General features: G+C 51.7%; 1 protein-coding gene across 1 annotated transcript; it reads left to right on the top strand.

Annotated features, from left to right (window-relative positions):
- The first annotated feature begins 24 nt into the window (after positions 1 to 24).
- GINS3 (GINS complex subunit 3) lies at positions 25 to 5012 on the top strand. The gene is made up of 3 exons (XM_073564389.1): positions 25 to 254; positions 2062 to 2295; positions 3174 to 5012. Exons 1-3 carry the CDS (start codon positions 87 to 89, stop codon positions 3402 to 3404), a joined length of 633 nt encoding a protein of 210 aa, XP_073420490.1. The 5' UTR covers positions 25 to 86; the 3' UTR covers positions 3405 to 5012.
- Positions 5013 to 17819: the final 12807 nt, after the last annotated feature.

Raw genomic sequence — 17819 nt, 5'->3', positions numbered from 1 at the left:
CCCACGTGGTGTCGTTAGGGGCGTGTCCCCTGCGCATAAAGTAAGGCGGGAAGTTCGGTCGCGCGGCCGTCAGTCAGTGGCGGAGGATGTGGGAGTCGTACCGGCCGGTGGCGGGCAGTGCGGGCCGGGAGCAGAGCTTCCTGTCACTGGGGGACCTGCTCATGTCCCAGGAGGCGCTGCCTTGCCGGGTGGAGAGCGGCTTCCCCCGCCTGGGCTTCCTGGAGAAAGGGGGCGACAGCGACCATATCCCAGAGGTGACCCGGGGTCTGTGCTGGTCGCCATGGTGACTGGTGGGAGGGGCTGTGCGGTCACATGGTTCAGGACCGGGGGCACCGTGACGTGTGGGCTGTGCTCGAGCCTGAGGTGGTCCCAACACCCCCCCATAGATCCCAGCACCCCTGCCCCCCTCCCCCCATAGATCCCTGCCCCTCCCCCCATAGATCCCAGCACCCCTGCCCCCTCCCCCCATAGATCCCTGCCCCCCTCCCCCCATAGATCCCAGCACCCCTGCCCCCCTCCCCCCATAGATCCCTGCCCCTCCCCCCATAGATCCCAGCACCCCTGCCCCCTCCCCCCATAGATCCCTGCCCCCCTCCCCCCATAGATCCCAGCACCCCTGCCCCCTCCCCCCATAGATCCCAGCACCACTGCCCCCCTCCCCCCATAGATCCCAGCACCCCTGCCCCCTCCCCCCATAGATCCCTGCCCCCCTCCCCCCATAGATCCCAGCACCACTGCCCCCCTCCCCCCATAGATCCCAGCACCCCTGCCCCCTCCCCCCATAGATCCCTCCCCCATAGATCCCAGCACCCCTGCCCCCTCCCCCCATAGATCCCTCCCCCATAGATCCCAGCACCCCTGCCCCCTCCCCCCATAGATCCCAGCACCACTGCCCCCCTCCCCCCATAGATCCCAGCACCCCTGCCCCCTCCCCCCATAGATCCCTTCCCCCCCTCCCCCCATAGATCCCAGCACCCCTGCCCCCCTCCCCCCATAGATCCCAGCACCCCTGCCCCCCTCCCCCCATAGATCCCAGCACCCCTGCCCCCCTCCCCCCATAGATCCCTGCCCCCCCTCCCCCCATAGATCCCAGCACCCCTGCCCCCCCTCCCCCCATAGATCCCAGCGCCCCCCTCCCCCCATAGATCCCAGCGCCCCCCTCCCCCCCATAGATCCCTGCCCCCCCTCCCCCCATAGATCCCTGCCCCCCCTCCCCCCATAGATCCCTGCCCCCCCTCCCCCCATAGATCCCTGCCCCCCCTCCCCCCATAGATCCCAGCACCCCTGCCCCCCTTTCCCCATAGATCCCTGCCCCCCTCCCCCCATAGATCCCAGCACCCCTGCCCCCCTCCCCCCATAGATCCCAGCACCCCTGCCCCCTCCCCCCCATAGATCCCAGCACCCCTCCCCCCATAGATCCCAGCACCACAGCCCCCTCCCCCCATAGATCCCAGCACCACAGCCCCCTCCCCCCCATAGATCCCAGCACCACAGCCCCCTCCCCCCAATAGATCCCAGCACCACAGCCCCCTCCCCCCCATAGATCCCAGCACCCCTGCCCCCTCCCCCCCATAGATCCCAGCACCACTGCCCCCTCCCCCCCATAGATCCCAGCACCACTGCCCCCTCCCCCCCATAGATCCCAGCACCACTGCACCCTCCCCCCATAGATCCCAGCACCCCCCCATAGATTCCAGCACCACTGCCCCCCTCCCCCATAGATCCCAGCACCACTGCCCTCCTCCCCCATACATCCCAGCACCCCCCCATAGATTCCAGCACCACTGCCCCCCTCCCCCATAGATCCCAGCACCACTGCCCTCCTCCCCCATACATCCCAGCACCCCTGCCCCCTCCCCCCCATAGATCCCTGCCCTCCTCCCCATACATCCCAGCACCCCTGCCCACCTCCCCCATAGATCCCTGCCCCCCTAGATCCCTGCCCCCCCTCCCCTCATAGATCCCAGCACTACTCCCCCCGTGGGTCTGAGCGCTGCTCCCCGCCCTCCTCTTGTGACAAATGCTCTTTCGGCTCGCCTATAACTGCGCTGTTCTCTGCAGGGCGCCCGGATGGAGCTGCCGCTGTGGATGGTGAAGGGTCTGTATGACAACAAGCGCAGGATCGTGTCTGTGGAGCTGCCGAGGACGTACCGGGAGGGCTGGCGCACCGTGTTCAGCGCTGACGCCGGGGTGGTGGACCTGCACAAGATGGGACCTCACTACTACGGCTTCGGCTTACAGCTGCTGAGCTTCCAGAGTCCTGAGAACACGGAGATCGCCCAGACCTTGCTGCAGGTGCTGGTCAGGGGGCTGCAGGGGAGGTGGACCCCGCGGGGCGGTCGGGGGGGCTGCAGGGGAGGTCGGGGGGGGGCTGCAGGGGAGGTGGACCCCACGGGGCGGTCGGGGGGGCTGCAGGGGAGGTCGGGGGGGCTGCAGGGGAGGTGGACCCCGCGGGGGGGGCTGCAGGGGAGGTGGACCCCGCGGGGCGGTCGGGGGGGCTAGTTATCCTGGTGCTGACAATATACGCCTGTTATTTTGGATGGATTCTGATATTCCGTCTCTTCTCCGGAGACGTGCGGTCTGCTCTGTACACTGTACCGTCACTGTGGCTGGCTGCATCAGGAGTCTCTATCGGGGTCTCTGGCTGCATCGGGTGGCTCTATCGGGGTCTCTGGCTGCATCAGGAGTCTCTATCGGGGTCTCTGGCTGCATCGGGTGTCTCTATCGGGGTCTCTGGCTGCATCGGGTGTCTCTATCGGGGTCTCTGGCTGCATCGGGTGTCTCTATCGGGGTCTCTGGCTGCATCGGGTGTCTCTATCGGGGTCTCTGGCTGCATCGGGTGTCTCTATCGGGGTCTCTGGCTGCATCGGGTGGCTCTATCGGGGTCTCTGGCTGCATCGGGTGTCTCTATCGGGGTCTCTGGCTGCATCGGGTGTCTCTGTCGGGGTCTCTGGCTGGTGTCGAGGGTCTTGGATCCACTTGTGGGCACATTACCCCTGGTCTTCGCTCCTCGTCTCGACCCCGGCCATTATACACAGCATGGAGCGTGCTCTCCTGTCCTGGTGAAGGGGGTCTCGGATCCTCTTGCTCCTCTGCTCGCCCCCGGGCGTGCGTTCCTGTGCTGGTGAAGGGGGCACTCGAGGATCTTGAATCTCTCCTGCTTTGTCTTGCAGACCTTCGTTGGCCGGTTTCGGCGCATCATGGACTCCTCGCAGAACGCTTACAATGAGGACACCTCGGCGCTGGTGGGGCGGCTGGATGAGTTGGAGCGCGGCTTGTTCCGGACCGGGCAGAGGGACCTGAATGCTTTCCAGAGCTGGGAGCGGGGGACGGCCGCGCGGATCACCGCCTCCAGCCTGGTGCAGAGCTACAAGAAGAGGAAGCTCAACGAGGCGGACGCCTGACGGCGGTGGTCTCTGGGCGTGGGGGGCTCGCAGGGGCGGTCACGAGTGCACAGCGGTCTTCTGGAAGCTGCCTCCTTGCTCGGTATATGGCGGCACGGACCCCTGACTCGTCGGTGTACTGCCGGAATGTGCGCCCCGGGGCCACGCTGAGGGTCGTCGTCCGTCTGCAGCGACCGGCACTTGGGTGGTAGCGAGTCACTGGTGCATCCAGGTTGGCTGTGAGTGCGGCTGTGCTTGGACAATCCTGACCCCGCCGCGGTCATGGGGGTGGGCCGCAGGGGCTACAGCTCCGGTGTAAGTGGGGGCGTCAATGGCGTATAAGGCCCCCCAGTGCAGAGCTGCAGCCCGCTACTCGCCTGTATCCTCCCACCATTACAGACTCATGATCAGGAGCTGATCGGCCCCCGCATAGGGCGGCAAACGCGTCCAAGGAGTCTGTGTTGTCGTCCGGATGCTGTCACCTCTCTTCCCGGGGCTTGATTTGTGCTGTTATTTTTGGGGGCTCCAGCTTGCTGGTTGGGGGGCAGCTTGTCTTCCCGTGCTGCTGCTTTGGGGCTGCGGCTCGATTTTCTTTCTCCCTGCAGGACAATGTTGTGCGCGATACGAATATTTCTGCCGAGTGTTTTATGCATTTAATTGGATTAAAAAAAATCAGCGTTGCTGAAAACTCGTCACCACTCAGGAAATACTGCGCTGTGTGCATGAGGCTTTACGCTACGGTGGAACGCTGCATGTTTCTGAGTCTTTGTGAACACTCCTGGGGAGGACGTTGCGCAGCTTTTGTAAGGAGATGCAGAATGGATGATGTTGCTGCGCTGCTTGTCTGCTCAGTGTATGTTCGACTTTGCTGCGGTTAGAGGGAGCCGGTGTCTTCACTTGCGCTGCTTGTCTGCTCCGCGTATGTTCGGCTTTGCTGCGGTTAGAGGGAGCCGGTGTCTTCACTTGCGCTGCTTGTCTGCTGTACATACAGTATGTGCGGCTCTGCTGCGGTTAGAGGGAGCCGCTGTCTTCACTTGCGCTGCTTGTCTGCTGCGCGTACAGTATGTGCGGCTCTGCTGCGGTTAGAGGGAGCCGTTGTCTTCACTTTCTTGCAGGTGTAAGTAGTATTCTTGAAGCCTCCGTCACAAGTTCAGACAGTGAATCGCTGCAGACGTCAATGGGACCATGGTGGCCCCGGGGTGTGTAGACCAGGCTGGGTTGTGGGCTGCCGTCCCCCATCGTGTGTGTCCCCATCCTGACAGCGGGAAGCAGTCTGTCATCTGCACTTCGGGAAGGCTGAGGGCTGCAGCCGATCGTCCACTGGACAGAGCGGAGGAGGCGCTGATCCCTGCGCCTCTGGACCAGCACTCGTCCTCACAGAACCTTGGTGGGAATTCTGTGAGACGCTTAGATTTCAGGGGGAAAGATGTCTCCTTTGGAGAGTCTACCCGGAGAACACGGCCCTGGACGTCCCTCACTAATCAGCCGCCGAGGCATCTGTCTGTGGAAAAAACTTAAAGTTCTCATAAAATGAATGGATCTCTAACCTCTCGTTCACATAGTGCAGTTTTCTGTGTGGTTTTCAGTAGTTATGTAAAAAAAAAAATAAACAAAATGCATCAAAAAGAATATTTCCCGCTGCATTTTCCATGTTTTGTGCAGAAGTAAAAGCTGCTTGTGATGGCCGCATCCTCGCTCCACCTTCTCGCTGCTCTTCCCCTCCGATCCTCGCTTCACCTTCTCTCTGCTCATCCTCGCTTCACCTTCTCTCTGCTCATCCTCGCTTCACCTTCTCTCTGCTCATCCTCGCTTCACCTTCTCTCTGCTCTTCCTCTCCGATCCTCGCTTCACCTCTCTGCTCTTCCTCTCCGATCCTCGCTTCACCTTCTCTCTGCTCTTCCTCTCCGATCCTCGCTTCACCGTCTCTCTGCTCTTCCTCTCCGATCCTTGCTTCACCTTCTCTCTGCTCTTCCTCTCCGATCCTCGCTTCACCTTCTCTCTGCTCTTCCTCTCCGATCCTCGCTTCACCTTCTCTCTGCTCTTCCTCTCCGATCCTCGCTTCACCTTCTCTCTGCTCTTCCTCTCCGATCCTCGCTTCACCTTCTCTCTGCTCTTCCTCTCCGATCCTCGCTTCACCTTCTCTCTGCTCTTCCTCTCCGATCCTCGCTTCACCTTCTCTCTGCTCTTCCTCTCCGATCCTCGCTTCACCTTCTCTCTGCTCTTCCTCTCCGATCCTCGCTTCACCTTCTCTCTGCTCTTCCTCTCCGATCCTCGCTTCACCTTCTCTCTGCTCTTCCTCTCCGATCCTCGCTTCACCTTCTCTCTGCTCTTCCTCTCCGATCCTCGCTTCACCTTCTCTCTGCTCTTCCTCTCCGATCCTCGCTTCACCTTCTCTCTGCTCTTCCTCTCCGATCCTCGCTTCACCTTCTCTCTGCTCTTCCTCTCCGATCCTCGCTTCACCTTCTCTCTGCTCTTCCTCTCCGATCCTCGCTTCACCTTCTCTCTGCTCTTCCTCTCCGATCCTCGCTTCACCTTCTCTCTGCTCTTCCTCTCCGATCCTCGCTTCACCTTCTCTCTGCTCTTCCTCTCCGATCCTCGCTTCACCTCTCTGCTCTTCCTCTCCGATCCCCGCTTCACCTTCTCTCTGCTCTTCCTCTCCGATCCCCGCTTCACCTTCTCTCTGCTCTTCCTCTCCGATCCCCGCTTCACCTTCTCTCTGCTCTTCCTCTCCGATCCCCGCTTCACCTTCTCTCTGCTCTTCCTCTCCGATCCCCGCTTCACCTTCTCTCTGCTCTTCCTCTCCGATCCCCGCTTCACCTTCTCTCTGCTCTTCCTCTCCGATCCCCGCTTCACCTTCTCTCTGCTCTTCCTCTCCGATCCCCGCTCCACTTTCTCTCTGCTCTTCCTCTCCGATCCTCGCGGACTTGGCTCCATGTGTCTCTGGTGATGGATTTGGCGCCGGTTCTGTGATTCTTTCTCTGACCTGTTTATACAGGAGGTGGAGAGGGAAGAGCTGTGCTGCCGGGAGGAGACGCTCGTACCTCAGCAGGCGGCCATTGTCATCCTCCGACTGCCTCATCCTGTACAGTGTAGGACACAAGCGCGGCAGCTCATCATGAGGCGTCGAGCGAGGTCTCTGTGGGTTGTCTGAGAGCGAGGCATCTTGAGAGTGAAGCGGTTGGTGTGTGACGCTCAGCTGCACTGCTCAGAGCGGGGCGTTGCAGGATTGCAAGGATTTGGGAATGTTTAGTTTGCAAAAGAGAAGATTGAGGAGACTTAAGAGCTGTCTACAAATATCTACAGGGCTGTCACATTGTAGAAGGATCAACTTTATTCTCATTTGCACAAGGAAAGACTAGAAGCAATGGGATGAAACTGAATGGGAGGAGACAGATTAGATATTAGAAAAAACGTTTTGACAGAGTGATCAATGAGTGGAACAGGCTGCCACGAGAAGTGGTGCGTTCTCCTTCAATAGAAGTCTTCACACAGAGGCTGGACAGACATCTGTCTGGGATGATTTAGCGAATCCTGCTTTGAGCAGGGGGTTGGACCAGATGGCCCAGGAGGTCCCTTCCAACTCTGCGATTCTATGATTCTCCTGAGGAGCCTGTTGGCACAGTCCTGCATACTATGCTGTTATGAATGAGTCACCGTAGGAGGCAAAAGCAGAAATACAAGCTAAGTCCAGAGAAGTTGGCAACTATCAGATTGCAGACCCCTGAACCTATCAACACAACTAGCAGTAGCCGTGGGGGGTTCCTACGATGCCCTTGACCCCTCGATCACAGCTGGAGAATTAACTAGGCCTAAAGAAAGAAAGGGGAAATCTAAACTGCCCCAGAGCAGACCCCAAAGCAATAGGCAGCCCCCAACATATAATGACGGTGAAGCAAGATGAAAACATTAACACAGAAAGATAGACTGAGCAAAGACGGGGCCCAAAACTACCTAGATAGGAAATGACAGGAAGGCTGCTGTCTGCAATCTGCCAAAACCCTATCAAAGACATAAGCCAACAAGCTGATATGAAAAAGGTCCTGAAGCAGCTAGGCTTCAAAAACTAAATCAGCACTCAGGTATTTTCAGAAGACAGAGCTAAAGGAAATCAGCACACCCCAGCAGGGAATGGCAGAAATCCAGAAAAACAAAGTCAAAGCACAAATGCAAAAGGCCGAGCATAAAACTTAGCTTTAGAGGAGCAGGAATTCAGACTGGTCTCCAAGGATCCCACAGAGAAATCACCCGCAGGGCAGAAGGGCATCGGCAGCCTTATATCCAGTCAGTAACTCCACTCAGCCAGTCATCATCATCAGCCTCAGGTGTTTGATAATCAGGCTCACTACCTTTCTTTACCAGAAGAGGGAGTTCCTCGGGCCTCAGTAATGAAGGGGAAAATGAACTCACAACAGTACCTCCCCCTTGAGGAGGGGTCACCGAACCCTCAACTACGCCACCAGGGCGATCAGGGTGAGCCCGATGGAAGGCACGCACCAATCTTTTGGCATGAATATCAGAGGCAGAGACCCAGGAATTATCCTCCTGACCATAACCCTTCCACTTAACCAAATACTGGAGTCTCTGTCTAGCCAGACGGGAATCCAGTACTTTCTCTACCTCATATTCCATGTTACCTTCAACCAATACAGGGTCTGGAGGTGCCACCCCCGGAACAACAGGTTCAACAAACCTCTTCAACAAAGATTTATGGAACACATTATGGATTTTAAATGTGACAGGAAGAGCCAAACGAAAAGAGACCGGATTAATAATCTCCACAATCTTGTAAGGTCCAATAAATCTAGGCTTAAACTTAGGAGAAGCCACCTTCATAGCAATATTTTTTGATGATAACCAAACCATATCACCAACCTTAAACTGGGGACCAATGGTCCTATGTCGGTTGGAAAACCGCTGGGCCTTTTCCTGGGAGAGAGATAACTTATCCACCACTTGGTCCCAGATCTGGTGCATTCTCTCCACCACAGTGTCAACACCTGGGCAGGCAGAGGGCTCCACCTGCCCTGAAGAAAATCGAGGATGAAACCCAAAGTTACAAAAAAAAAGGTGACATCAAAGTGGCAGAAATAGCTCTATTATTTAAAGCAAATTCGGCCAAAGGTAACAATGAAACCCAATCATCCTGATCAGCAGAAATAAAACATCTCAAATACGACTCCAAGGTCTGGTTTGTTCTCTCTGCCTGCCCATTGGTCTGAGGGTGAAAAGCAGAGAAGGACAACTGAATTCCCAGCCTGGAACAGAAAGTTCTCCAAAATCTAGACACAAACTGCACTCCTCTGTCAGATACAATGTTCTCAGGAATCCCGTGCAAGCGAACCACCTGTTGTAAAAACAGGGGCACCAACTCAGAGGAAGATGGCAACTTAGGGAGTGGTACAAGATGAACCATCTTAGAGAACCTATCACAAATCACCCAAATAAGTCATCCTTTGAGAGACAGGCATATCAGAGATGAAATCCATTGAAATATGGGTCCATGGCCTCTTGGGGACAGGCAAAGGCATCAACAACCCACTAGAGCGAGAACAAGATTTAGACCGGGAGCAAGTCCCACAGGACTGCACAAAATTCCTGACATCACGAGACAAGGAGGGCCACCAAAAAAACCGACTCACCAGATCTCTAGTACCAAAAATACCTGGATGACCAGCCAAAGCAGAGCAATGAACTTCAGACATCACTCTCTTCTTCCACTGGTCAGGAACATACAACTTTCCACTGGGACAACGCTCAGGTTTGTCCTCCTGGAACTCTTCCAGAGCAAGTCTCAAATCGGGCGAGATGGCAGAAAGAACTACCCCTTTGCCTAAGATGGTAGCAGGCTTGGTCACCACAGGAGAATCAGCAAAGAAGCTCCTAGAGAGGGCGTCTGCCTTGACATTCCTAGTGCCAGGAAGAAAAGAAACCACAAAATCAAAACGTGTAAAGAAACAAGGCCCACCTAGCCTGTCTAGGGTTCAAGCGCTTAGCCGACTCTAGGTAAATCAAATTCTTGTGGTCAGTAAGGACCACGACTTGATGCTTAGCTCCCTCCAACCAATGTCTCCACTCTTCAAATGCCCATTTCATGGCCAACAGTTCCCTATTCCCCACATCATAGTTACGTTCAGATGGAGAGAACTTTCGGGAAAAGAAAGCACAGGGATTCATTTTAGATGTTACAGGATCCTTTTGGGACAAAACAGCTCCTGCACCAATCTCAGAAGCATCCACCTCTACCTGGAATGGAAGTGAGACATCAGGTTGCCGCAAAACCGGGGCAGAGGTGAATCTTCGCTTCAGCTCCTGAAAGGAAGAAACAGCCTCCGGAGACCAATTTAACACATCAGCACCCTTCTTAGTCAAATCAGTCAATGGCTTGGCAATACTAGAAAATTTTGCTATAAATTTCCGATAAACATTAGCAAAACCCAAAAACTTCTGGAGGGCCTTCAAAGAAGTGGGCTGAACCCAATCATAAATGGCCTGTACCTTGGCCGGGTCCATTTCAATAGCTGACTGGGACAAAATACAGTGGGGCAAAAAAGTATTTAGTCAGTCAGCAATAGTGCAAGTTCCACCACTTAAAAATATGAGGCGTCTGTAATTTACATCATAGGTAGACCTCAACTATGGGAGACAAACTGAGAAAAAAAAAATCCAGAAAATCACATTGTCTGTTTTTTTTTTTTTTATTTTATTTGCATATTATGGTGGAAAATAAGTATTTGGTCAGAAACAAAATTTCATCTCAATACTTTGTGATATATCCTTTGTTGGCAATGACAGAGGTCAAACGTTTTCTGTAAGTCTTCACAAGGTTGCCACACACTGTTGTTGGTATGTTGGCCCATTCCTCCATGCAGATCTCTTCTAGAGCAGTGATGTTTTTGGCTTTTCGCTTGGCAACACGGACTTTCAACTCCCTCCAAAGGTTTTCTATAGGGTTGAGATCTGGAGACTGGCTAGGCCACTCCAGGACCTTGAAATGCTTCTTACGAAGCCACTCCTTCGTTGCCCTGGCGGTGTGCTTTGGATCATTGTCATGTTGAAAGACCCAGCCACGTTTCATCTTCAATGCCCTTGCTGATGGAAGGTGGTTTGCACTCAAAATCTCACGATACATGGCCCCATTCATTCTTTCATGTACCTGGATCAGTCGTCCTGGCCCCTTTGCAGAGAAACAGCCCCAAAGCATGATGTTTCCACCACCATGCTTTACAGTAGGTATGGTGTTTGATGGATGCAACTCAGTATTCTTTTTCCTCCAAACACGACAAGTTGTGTTTCTATCAAACAGTTCCAGTTTGGTTTCATCAGACCATAGGACATTCTCCCAAAACTCCTCTGGATCATCCAAATGCTCTCTAGCAAACTTCAGACGGGCCCGGACATGTACAGGCTTAAGCAGTGGGACACGTCTGGCACTGCAGGATCTGAGTCCATGGTGGCGTAGTGTGTTACTTATGGTAGGCCTTGTTACATTGGTCCCAGCTCTCTGCAGTTCATTCACTAGGTCCCCCTGCGTGGTTCTGGGATTTTTGCTCACCGTTCTTGTGATCATTCTGACCCCACGGGGTGGGATTTTGCGTGGAGCACCAGATCGAGGGAGATTATCAGTGGTCTTGTATGTCTTCCATTTTCTAATTATTGCTCCCACAGTTGATTTCTTCACTCCAAGCTGGTTGGCTATTGCAGATTCAGTCTTCCCAGCCTGGTGCAGGGCTACAATTTAGTTTCTGGTGTCCTTTGACAGCTCTTTGGTCTTCACCATAGTGGAGTTTGGAGTCAGACTGTTTGAGGGTGTGCACAGGTGTCTTTTTATACTGATAACAAGTTTAAACAGGTGCCATTACTACAGGTAATGAGTGGAGGAAAGAGGAGACTCTTAAAGAAGAAGTTACAGGTCTGTGAGAGCCAGAAATCTTGATTGCTTGTTTCTGACCAAATACTTATTTTCCACCATAATATGCAAATAAAATGAAAAAAAAAAACAGACAATGTGATTTTCTGGATTTTTTTTTTCTCAGTTTGTCTCCCATAGTTGAGGTCTACCTATGATGTAAATTACAGACGCCTCTCATCTTTTTAAGTGGTGGAACTTGCACTATTGCTGACTGACTAAATACTTTTTTGCCCCACTGTAAATCCCAAAAAAGAAATCCTCTGTACTCCAAAAAGGCATTTAGATCCTTTGACATACAGGGAATTCTCCCTCAAGATCCGGAACACAGTCCGAATATGTTCCACATGAGAATCCCAATCCTTGGAGAAGATCAAAATATCATCCAGATAGATAATCAAAAATTTATTGACAAATTCTCGGAAAATATCGTTCATGAAGCACTGGAAGATAGAATGGGCATTAGTGAGCCCAAAAGGCATCACCAGGTACTCAAAATGTCCCTCCGGAGTATTAAATGCCGTCTTCCATTCATCCCCATGCTTAATGCGAATAAGATTATACGCCCCCCTGAGGTCAAGCTTGGTAAACCAGCAATCACCTTTAACTCTGGAGAATAGATCAGAAATCAGCGGTAACGGATACTGATATTTAATAGTAATTTTATTGAGGGCACGATAGTCAATACAAGGTCTTAATGATCCATCCTTTTTGGCTACAAAAAAAAACCCGGCATCTAAGGGTGAAGAGGATGGTCTAATATGACCCTTCTCCAACGCCTCCTTAATATAGGATCGCATAGCCTCGTGCTCGGGTACAGATAAATTGAAGAGCCGACCCTTGGGAAATTTACACCCCGGGCTCAGTTCAATTGCACAGTCATAACTCCTATGAGGAGGCAGAGACGCAGACTCATTCTCACTAAATACATCATAAAAGTCCTCCAAATAGTCAGGAACATCATGCGACTGAGGAGAGGTGGAGAAAACAGGAGCCTCACTAAAGGCACACCGGCAACCCCAACTCACCACAGACACCGATTTCCAATCCAAAACTGGATTATGAATTTGTAACCAGGGAAACCCCAGAACAATAGTATCATGCAGATTATGCAACACCAAAAATCTGCAATTTTCTTGATGGTCTGGGGCGACCCGCATTACCACCTGGGTCCAAAACTGAGGTTTATTTTTAGCCAAAGGAGTAGCATCAATCCCCCTCAAAGGGATAGGCGTCTGCAGAGGTGTCATCGGAAATCCACAACGTTTAGCAAAATCCAAGTCCATTAGGTTTAGGGCTGCTCCCGAATCCACAAAAGCCTTGGCGGAAAATGTGGACAGGGAGCAGATCAGAGTAATAGCCAGAAGAAACTTAGGTTGAACACCCCCAACAGAAAACGTGTGTGCAAAGCGTTTCTCTCGTTTAGGACAGACAGAAATAATATGCGAGGCATCTCCACAGAAAAAACACAGCTTATTACGCCTTCTGAACTCCTGACGCTGCTCTCTGGAAAAAACTCTATCACATTGCATAGGTTCAGACATTTGATCAACAGGTGGCAACACCTCTCGTGCAGTCCTGCGTTCGCGCAAACGCCGATCAACCTGAATGGCTAATGACATAGAATCGTCAAGACCAGAGGGAACAGGAAATCCCACCATAGTATCTTTTACGGCTTCTGACAAACCCTTCCGAAAGAGAGCAGCCAAGGCATTATTCCAGGTAGTAAGTACTGCCCACTTTCGGAATTTTTGACAGTACAACTCTGCAGAATCTCGACCCTGGTTCAATGCCAGCAGGGTCTTTTCAGCCTGATCAATGGCATTAGGTTCGTCATACAACAACCCCAAAGCTTGAAAGAATGCGTTCATATTAGTCAGAATAGGATCATCTGGTTTCAAAGAAAACGCCCAATCCTGGGGATCGCCACGCAGCAAAGAGATGACAATTTTAACCTGCTGCGCGGAGCTCCCTGACGAGTTAGGCTTCAAGGCAAAAAATAATTTACAATTATTTTTGAAATTCAAAAATTTAGACCGATCCCCAAAAAATACATCAGGTGTAGGAATCTTTGGTTCAGCAGCATGTGAATGAGCAAGGTAGGCGGAAATTCCCCGCACTTCCGCAGCGAGCTGCTCCACACGATCAGACAATTGCTTTATCTCCATTGAGAGAAAAAAAAATTCTCCCTACGGCCTCAGAGATATAGAGGAAAAAATATACACTTTTTTTTTTTCTTTTTTACAATTCTTTCCTGCTATTGAGTACCCTAGGATCTGCGGTATGGCGGGTGATTCTGTTATGAATGAGTCACCGTAGGAGGCAAAAGCAGAAATGCTAGCTAAGTCCAGAAAACCAGAGAAGTTGGCAACTATCAGATTGCAGACCCCTGAACCTATCAACACAACTAGCAGTAGCCGTGGGGGGTTCCTACGATGCCCTAGACCCCTCGATCACAGCCGGAGAATTAAATAGGCCTAAAGAAAGAAAGGGGAAATCTAAACTGCCCCAGAGCAGACCCCAAAGCAATAGGCAGCCCCCAACATATAATGACGGTGAAGCAAGATGAAAACACTAACACAGACAGAAAGATAGACTGAGCAAAGACGGGGCCCAAAACTACCTAGATAGGAAAGGACAGGAAGGCTGCTGTCTGCAATCTGCCAAAACCCTATCAAAGACATAAGCCAACAAGCTGATATGAAAAAGGCCCTGAAGCAGCTAGGCTTCAAAAACTAAATCAGCACTCAGGTATTTTCAGAAGACAGAGCTAAAGGAATTCAGCACACCCCAGCAGGGAATGGCAGAAATCCAGAAAAACAAAGTCAAAGCACAAATGCAAAAGGCCGAGCATAAAACTTAGCTTTAGAGGAGCAGGAATTCAGACTGGTCTCCAAGGATCCCACAGAGAAATCACCCGCAGGGCAGAAGGGCGTCGGCAGCCTTATATCCAGTCAGTAACTCCACTCAGCCAGTCATCATCATCAGCCTCAGGTGTTTGATAATCAGGCTCACTACCTTTCTTTACCAGAAGAGGGAGTTCCTCGGGCCTCAGTAATGAAGGGGAAAATGAACTCACAACACTATGCATTATTGTGGGGCTCATACACTGGACTGGTGACGTATAACCATGACGTGTCGCCCTTGGCGTCTGTGAGCTTGTGTATATGGGGCGTTGAGCACGGCCTCTGCAGCCTCGGGTGACGCACACTGTGCGCTGTCGCCTTTTTTGGTGCTTTTGAGATTTTCTCTATAGCCAGTGACTTTCCGTCTTTTGGTTGCAGTGAAGTCGGACTCTCCTGCCGTCTGTGGTTGTGGTGGCTGTCGCTCACATGTGAGTGTATACTGGGGTGTGGGGTAATATTCCCTGATCTGTTGGGGGCGCCGTTTCCGGAGGCAGCCAGCCTCCGCTGACTGCACAAAACAGGGCGACCGTGGCTATACTCCGCACTGCCTCATTCACACTGGCCTAAAGATACAGAGGACACGTTTCCTTAGAGAGATATATATTCATCTTTTACATTGTAAAAATGCCTGAAAGGAAAATGGGCTGATGAGAAAGTTTGTGCACCCTGCATGGTTAGTACCTAATCCCCTTTTGCAAGTATCACATCTTGTAAGCACTTTTTGTAGCCAGACCAGAGTCTTTCAGTTCTTGTCTGAGGCATTTTCCTCCATTCTTCCTTGGAGAATTCCTCCCGTTCTGTGAGATTCCTGGGTCTCTCGCATCCTCTGCTGTTTTGAGGTCTCAACACAGATTGTCCATGATGCTCAGATCAGGGGACTGTGAGGGCCATTGTAAAATCTTCAGCTTGCCCCTTTTGAGGTCGTCTATTGTGGATTGTGACGTGTGTAGGATCATTATTCACTTATAGCAGCCATCCTCCTCCTCTCCTTCCTCCTCCTCCTCTTCCTCCTTATCTTCCTCATCCGTTGTGAATTCCCTTTCTAGGCTCCCTCTGTTGGTTACTGAAGGTAGTGGAGCTGGTCAGATTGACAGAGGTGTTGCGAGTTCTCTTTCTGGGCTCCCTCTGGTGGTTACTGGAGGTAGTGGAGCTGGTCAGATTGACAGGCTTGCCACCTGATAATGAGGATGACGATTGGAGATCTGGGGTTTCTGACTGGTGTATTTAAGACAGCTGACTCCCTTCAATCCCTGCTGATATTCTCCCTGTGCCTTCTGAGGTCTGATGTCTCCAGCTCTTTCCCTGCATGGTTCAGGTAAATGGCTCATTTGCTAATCTTTTTGCATTTGATCTGGCTTTGTCTCGCTCTGCTTTGTGCGGGTCAGCCTGGGGCTGTGCTGGATCACCGCCCATATGTTACTGCTTGTGCTGCCAGTTTGTTTTGTCCCCTGTTATACTGGTCTCTGTTTGCTTTGCTTTCAGTATATACCAGAGTGCTGATATAGTGGGGGCGAAGTCGTGTGACTTCAGTGTTTTTTGTGTGATTGTAGACCGTGTCTTTCCTGTCCTGTCTAGTCAGTGTGGGCCCCATCGTTTGCTCAGTCTATTTTCCTGCCTGTGTTTGTGCCTTCATCTTGTCTCACCGACAATTTATGTTTGGGGGCTGTCTATTCCTTTGGGGTCTGCTCTGGGGCAGTTTAGATTTCCCTTTTCTTGCTTTAGGCTTATTTAGTTCTCCGGCTGTGACGAGGCGTCTAGGATCATCGTAGGCACGCTCCACAGCTACTGCTAGTTGTGTGGATAGGATCAGGGGTCTGCAATCCACTTAGTTACCACCTCTCTGGTTTTCTGGTGGCTTAGCCTGGTCCTGCTATCCTCCTCGGTGACCCAATCATAACATCCTCTTGCCCATCGTTACAGATGGTGTTATCTTTGCATCAAGGGTTCTCATTTCTCCCTCTACCTGTGAAATGTTCCCCGAGTCATTGGCTGTGATTAGGTATTCATAATGCAGCCTGCTGACAGGTCACTGATCCTGCACTGCCCCTCCCCCCCCTTAGTTTACATATTGATCATTCTGTATACATATAAAATATAATCCCCTTCCGCAGGCGACGGCCGTGGCTCCTGCGCTGCAGCCTGATCGCAGGTGTACGGTGTATGTAATTGCTATGACTGAGGTAGCAGCTACCGGTGTACACAAAGGTGATCAGATAGCTGCTACTGTGCAGGTGGCGCCGTCTTGGAGGATAATTTTTTCCAATTTGTTTATATAAACCTTATGTAAACTAGGGGGCGGGTCAGTGAGGGATCAGTGACCTATCAGAAGCCATACACATTACTGCCTGATCAGAGCACCACATGAAAACCCGCCCACAGCCACACCCCGGAGCATGAGAATGGCAGAAACTGAAAATCCAGATTCCACAAGAACCACAAGACAGATTTCATCAGCAGATATCAGTGTAATCAGTATAACAGCGCTGACCTGACACTGCCTGTGGTCACTGAGCACAATCCTGATCACAAGGGCACTTTAAAGGTCACATTAAATTTAGCGATGCACCAGCGATCCCGACCACGATATGACCCGGTCAGGATCGCTAGTACATTGCTAAATGTTCGCTAGTGAGCTGCCAAACACAGATCTCACTAGCGATGCAGCGGCGGTCGTACTCGCCTGTCAGACGCGGCGAGGGCAACTGTCTTCCGCCTGCGTCCATGGCTCGCTCGTCGGCGCCAGCAGGAAGCCAACGACAAGAAATGGACCAGGCCGATCTCGCGCGATCAGCGATAACCAGTGGGGGAGCCGGTCGGAGGTGAGTATCACATGTAGCGATATCGCTGCTGCGTCACAAAATCGGTGACGCTTTAGAAATATCACTGTGTAAATGGCCCTTCACTTCACACCACAGCCAATTTGTGTTTTCTTCCGTGATCCCTAAGATCTGTCTTTCTGAGCACAGTCTTATAAGAGCTTGTTTTTTGTGGGACGGGTTGCACTTTTGAATGACACCATTAATTTTACCACATAGTGTACTTGAAAATGGGAAAAAGTGGTGAAATTGTAAAGGAACAAAAAACAAGTTTTTTTGGGACTTGTTTTTCTGGTGTACATTTTGTGGTAGAGCTGGCCTCCCAATGATCCTCAACAGTACGATTTATGGTGATACCAAACTTCTCCTGAGTACGCCTGATACCTCATATTTGGGGGGAAAACTACTGTTTGGGCGCACGGCAGAGCTTGAAAGGGAAGGAGCGCCGTTGGACTTTTTGAATGTAAAATTTGCTGGAATAATTAGCGGATGCCATGTCGCAATTGCAGAGCCCCTGATGTGCCTAAATGGGGAACACCCAACAAGTGACCCCATTTTGGAAATTAGACCCCTTGGGGACCTTATCTAGATGTGTACGGTGATGTGTATTGAGCACTTTAACCCCCAGGTGCTTCACAGAAGTTTATAACGTTAAGCCGTGAAAATAAAAAAAATCACTTTTTCCCAACAAAAATGTCATTTTAGCCCCAAATGTTTTTTTGATTTTCACAAAGGTGACAGGAGAAATGGCGCCATGTAATTTGTTGTGCAATTTCTCTTGAGTACTCTGATAACCCATATGTGGGGA

This window comes from Dendrobates tinctorius, unplaced genomic scaffold (genome assembly GCF_039654945.1).
Source record: "Dendrobates tinctorius isolate UK_male_01 unplaced genomic scaffold, ASM3965494v1 ptg000450l, whole genome shotgun sequence".
NCBI classification, from domain to species: Eukaryota; Metazoa; Chordata; class Amphibia; order Anura; family Dendrobatidae; genus Dendrobates; species Dendrobates tinctorius.
The sequence above is the reverse complement of the archived record's forward strand: the minus strand, read 5'-3'. Positions and strand labels throughout refer to the sequence as shown.